Source organism: Salvelinus namaycush, chromosome 21 (genome assembly GCF_016432855.1).
Source record: "Salvelinus namaycush isolate Seneca chromosome 21, SaNama_1.0, whole genome shotgun sequence".
Lineage (NCBI taxonomy): Eukaryota > Metazoa > Chordata > Actinopteri > Salmoniformes > Salmonidae > Salvelinus > Salvelinus namaycush.
The window spans coordinates 39,973,193-39,979,089 of record NC_052327.1 but is presented as its reverse complement, the minus strand read 5'-3'; the positions used below and the strand labels follow the sequence as shown (position 1 = coordinate 39,979,089).

At 44.3% G+C, this 5,897-nt stretch overlaps 1 protein-coding gene across 1 annotated transcript; it reads right to left on the bottom strand.

Moving 5' to 3' along the window:
* Positions 1-692: 692 nt before the first annotated feature.
* Positions 693-1,846, bottom strand: LOC120065904 (achaete-scute homolog 1b-like). Its single transcript, XM_039016948.1, has one exon. The coding sequence runs from the start codon at positions 1,844-1,846 to the stop codon at positions 1,235-1,237; it is 612 nt and encodes a 203-aa protein (XP_038872876.1). The 3' UTR covers positions 693-1,234.
* Between the last annotated feature and the right edge of the window lie 4,051 nt (positions 1,847-5,897).

Here is a 5,897-nt window from a genome sequence, read left to right as displayed (position 1 = left end):
TTTATTCCTGATGTCACTTTGTATTTTCATTTTAATATTTTTTTATCTTTAACTTTAACTCTGCATTGTTGGAAAAGGGCCGTAAGTAAGAATTTCACTGTAAGTCTACACCTGTTGTTTACGAAGCATGTGACAAATACAATTTGATTTGAAATAGCCTATGTGTCAGGTGTGCCTACATAATAATCAAATCAGGTAGCCTATTATTTGTGAGCATGCCTGTCAGACCTAAGCTACCTACTATTTGAGAAAGCTGATTAAAAATAACTATGTGTCCACACAATAATGCAACAACACCACACCATTTTATATAAATATAGTTATCTTTATTCATAAAAAAATGTTTACACAAAATATATATGTTAAAATCGGAGTCATGTGAGTCTACGAAAAACGGAGAGCAAGTGCATACATTGATAAAGGTCTCCATCCCACGTAAAACCCTTCAATCTTTCACGGGAAGCTGTATTGCTGACCAATGGCTTGACACAGACATACTTGCCAATTTAACTGTCCAGTGGTCCAGTCATGGCTATCTCATGCGCACTCACGGTCAGCAAAGTGGCAGTGTTCATTATTGCAGAACTTTGTTTTGTTTATCTTAATTAACAAAAATAAGTATGTATAGGCTATTGAACAAATATGAATTTCAATTTCAGACAATGGGCACGAAAGTACATCTTCGATACAATCTTCCCAGCAGATGCAGGCAGTTAAAATAGGCCGTCTTGCTCTCATGTGAAACTGCCATTGACAGCAAAGTCCTTGGGAGCCACAACCATGCACTTCCGCTGAAATACTGTGCAGTCTCCACAGCTGCTGTTTTATTCACTAATTGCTCGTATTCAAAGTCATCGATAAAGACGTAATTCCACGCGTCACCGAAGTGCAGTCTTTCGTCCTTCGACGCTTTGTCCATGCGTGCGCGAACAGTCTCTCTACCCTGTTATTCCGAAGGGAACCCAAGCGCCGTTCGACTCCCTTGTCTCTTGTAGCATAGCAACGGTAACTCTGAGTTACTTTCCCCTCTCATTGCCTTGTACCTGCAAACGCTGCCTGGCGATGGGAGAGAGAGAGAAAGTCGGTGCCAAGAGTGTGTTCACGGGTGTCTCGCCTGCAGAGTGAATCAAATAACTTGTCATTCTTTTCAACTTTGAGTCCCTTTTGATTGAATAAGCCCCTGTTACACGGGTGCTGTTGGATGGTAACGACAATTAGGCGACCTGCGTGTGTCTCAGTATCTGTCGAACCAGGTGGTAAAGTCCAGCAGCTCCTGCTCCTCGGAGCTCAGGGGCTCATAACTCCCCTCATCGGAGGAACAGGTGGAGTGGGGTGACTCCGGCTCGGCCGAGTAGCTGTTGGAGATGGTAGGGGAAGGCACCCCGCACTGGAAGGCGGCAGACACTGCATCATGCTCGTCTAGTAGCTGCTGCAGGGCTCGGATATATTCCACGGCGGACCGCAGCGTCTCCACTTTGCTCATCTTCTTGTTGGCTGCCCCGTTGGGCACGTGCTGACGCAGCGTCTGGAAGCCCATGTTGACTTGTTTAACCCGGTTCCTCTCGCGCTCGTTCCGCCGGGCCACGGCTACGGGCAGCTGCTGGGGGATGGAGTAGCCGAGTCCGTTAAAGCTGAGCCGCCGCTTGCAGCGCAAGAGCTCCGGGGAGCTGGAGCGCTGTCTTTTCAGCACCGTGGTCTTGCTTTGGTAGCCGGCTGCAATGGTGTCATTGGGGAGAGCGCACTCCTGGGCTGGGGCGTGCAAGGTAATGGTGGTGCGCCTCTCCATCAGTCCAAATGTGTATGCGTTCTGCGCCATTTGCGTGGTGGTGATGGTGGTAGTCTCCATGTTGGTTGATGGTGAGACAGGGCTACTGACAGGTGTGGGTTGCAACAGCGCAGCCTCACAGAAAGACACTCCGTGGAAGAAGAGATAAAACAAATAGACAGAGGTTGGCAGTGCACTGCTCTCGTGTCCTTCGCGTGGGAGCCGTGTGGCTATAGCTGGAGCGCGCTGTGGCTATTTGGTGTCCAAGTCTTTCTTGACTGCGCTTGCTTACTTCAAGAGCCGATCTGACCCAAACTTTGGCAGCACTCCTCTTTTTCAACACGCGCCCCACACACCCCACCCGTTGGAGACGCACGCTTCCCCGCGAGGCTCCGCCCGCTGCTATGTGATTCATCTGCTAGCCGACTCCGCGAGCCAGGCGCGTGGCTCCGGGAGCTCAGTAAACAATCCAGAGCTTTCACTGCGCCAGGAGCACGCGCTGGGCTCATTTACATTCCAATGTCTCCAACTTGAAAGCCCATTGGTGGATTCAAACGCCCTGTAACCCGGAGAAAATAAAGAAATAGAGAGAAATAATTAGAAAAAAAGGAGAGAATGAAGAAAGGGGAATGGTTTGGTTCTTTGAAATGCCTTTTGAATTTGACAATATACCTCTGGCAAGTCTTCAAATTATCAGTCTTCCCCCACTCCACCCCTCTCCTCTCACTCTTTAAAATCCCAAATACCAATGACGCTCTCTCCGGTATCCAGGTTACAGCCTTAGAGAGGAAAATAAATGGCAAGCGTGTCTCTGTATAGAATAATTGGCCATTATAGATCTAGCATAGAAACACGATTAATTTAAGGTAAACATAATGTTTATGACGTGTGGGTATGTCTGCAAATGGCATATCGCTGCCGTGCGTAATGACCCCCCAAAACTAGTGCTCTACAGGTGCACATTGTCTGCATAGAGATCCAAGCATCTACTGCTTGGATATATTGTCAGCTGATGTTCTGTTGGATTCTGTGCCATTCCAACACTTAAATGCAAGCCCCAAATGTCATGCGTAAAAAGTGTACTCCAAACATGGATTTGGGTGTTTAGGATAATATGTTATAGCCTAACTAAGCCTATTTAATTATTCAGTTATTACGCACATTGAAAGTATTAATAAATATACAACTTCAGGTACCACACTGAACTTTGTGTTTCGTTTTAGGTGAGTTTCAACGTGGTTGATGGATTGTCTTTTTCAGCACCACATTCGATTGGACAGCACGTTCCAGTAACAGTCCTTATGTTATTTATGGTCAAACGGCTGCACAACACTAATCCTCCATAGGATGTTTAAATAGGACAATATGCAGAATTATTTCTCATTCTTTCATATGTTCAACATTTTGTACTTTAGCGCTCGGATAAATAGCAACATTTCCCGCTCTTACAAAACAAGTTTATACACTGAGCTTTTTTCAACAAATAGTCTAACATTTAAATCTATAGTCCTCTCTGTTTCTCTGTGTCATGTGCTGATAACTCAAAGTACTTTCAACGAGACATCTCGTCGAATATCTTGTCAAGTTGCTTTCGGGAATGAATAAAAATGAACACGTAGTGACCTCTGGCGGTGAAAATAAATAATCACGCCATACAATCCTATTATCTTTCCCAAGACTCTCGGCCAGTAGAGAGCAGCAGCGGATAACGTTCAAGATTGGGGCTATGGTTTCTCAAAAAACACGTATTTGTATAGGCCACTTGCCTGTTACGCTTTTGATTATTATATGTCTCTGAGTTAAAATAATGCACCCACAAGAACACAATAGGCTAGTATGGGATTGATGTATTAAGTGATGATAGGGAATAGGGATGGGGTGTTTACATCAGCTGTGCTTCATATTTGTTTCCCAAGGTGCAGTAGGCCTATATCAAAACAATATCAGAAACTATAACCTACAGTTATTTGTGTTGGTCTATTATGATTGGCAGGTCAGAACTGGTCAAACCTGGACCTGGTGGTGAAAGTAATTTCAACTAGTGATGCAAAACCCACCTCCAAACAGATAAGACAATAAGCACCCAGAGGAAGTCCAACACCCTTACAGCAGTATCATGCCAATACAAGTTCTCAGGGACATGTGTGGGTCTGTACAGTACATATGTTTATGATCCTTAGTGCTCATAGTAATGAAAACAGCCTATACGTATAAAGTATCAGAGGTCTTTACTAGGACTATACTCTGGGGTACTTTACAGAGTTACAGTAGTTACTGATTCTTACCAGTCGATTTAGGTAGTGTTGATAATGGAACACAATTCAGAGAAGAGGAAGACAGGGAGAGTGAGAGAGACAGAGAATCAGAGACACAGATAGACCGATATAGACAGAGAGAAAGGTATACAGATATATAGAATGACAGAAGGGTAAAGAGGGAGACAGAGAGAGAAAAATAGAGAGAGGTGGTTGTTTTTGAAGTTCTCAGTCTCCCTGGAGATGCAGTGTGGATTTCCCCCTCAAAGCTCCCTATAATACAGGAGCTTGGGGGTACAGAACTTTCTCTCTTAATTGTCTGCTCAACAATACTCCTCTCAGTGCTGCAAAATGCTGAATAATTTAGATATACTGGAACTGGTAAACTGAAAGAGTGGCCCCAATCCAGTGCCCAAACTGTCTTACTGCTAATCATGCATTTTTCATACATTTCTTTGTGGCAATAGACTGACTACCTGGTATGACAAATGCTAATCACAAGCTAATGCAAGAAGACAATTTCAACTAAGAGATTTTCCTAAACATTTCTGAAATAATCCCCTAACACACACTTGAGTAAACCTCTATCCACACTAGTCAATTCTCCACCAAAGGCCTGTGCAACACATAAACAGGTCCCCTTCATTATAGCCCCTTGACATCCGTGTGTGTGTGGGTTTGTGCGTGTGTGTGCGTGCGTGCATGCATGTGGGTGCGTGTGAGCGTGCGTGTGTGTGTGTATGAATAGGGATGTGAAAACTGCACTATACCGTCTGGATGAGGGAGCTACATCCTTCCCCAGTGTCAATCCAGAGGCCTTCACACGACCACAGAACCACAGGGGCCTGCTCCTACAAAGAGACACATCACGGACCAGGGCAAAACAACATTTCCAACGAGCAGGAAGAGGGAAGTGTTCAGCTAGAGTGAGTATTGCTTCCCCATTCCTGAGACTGGCATGGTGGAGCATACTGTACACAGTTGAAGTCGGACGTTTACATAGACCTTAGCCAAATATATTTAAACTCAGTTTTTCACAATTCCTGACATTTAATCCTAGTTAAAATGCCCTGTCTTAGGTCAGTTAGGATCACCACTTTATTTTAAGAATGTGAAATGTCAGAATAATAGTAGAGAGAATGATTTATTTCAGCTTTTATTTATTTCATCACATTCCCAGTGGGTCAGAAGTTTACATAAACTCAATTAGTACTTGGTAGCATTGCCTTTAAATTGTTTAACTTGGGTCAAACATTTCAGGTAGCCTTCCACAAGCTTCCCACAATAAGTTGGGTGAATTTTGGCCCATTCATCCTGACAGAGCTGGTGTAACTGAGTCAGGTTTGCAGGCCTCCTTGCTCACACATGCTTTTTCAGTTCTACCCACAAATGTTCTATAGGATTGAAGTCAGGGCTTTGTGATGGCCACTCCAATACCTTGACTTTGTTGTCCTTAAGACATTTTGCCACAACTTTGGAAGTATGCTTGGGGTCATTGTCCGTTTGGAAGACCCATTTGCGACCAAGCTTTAACTTGCTGACTGATGTCTTGAGATGTTGCTTCAATATATCCACATAATTTTCTTTCCTCATGATGCCATCTATTTTGTGAAGTCCACCAGTCCCTCCTGCAGCAAAACACCCCCACAACATGATGCTGCCACCTCCGTGCTTCACGGTTAGGATGGTGTTCTTCGGCTTGCAAGAGTCCCCCTTTTTCCTCCAAACATAACAATGGTCATTAGGGCCAAACAGTTCTATTTTTGTTTCATCAGACCAGAGGACATTTCTTCAAAAAGTACGATCTTTGTCCCATTTGCAGTTGCAAACCGTAGTCTGGCTTTTTCATGGTGGTTTTGGACCAGTGCCTTCTTCCT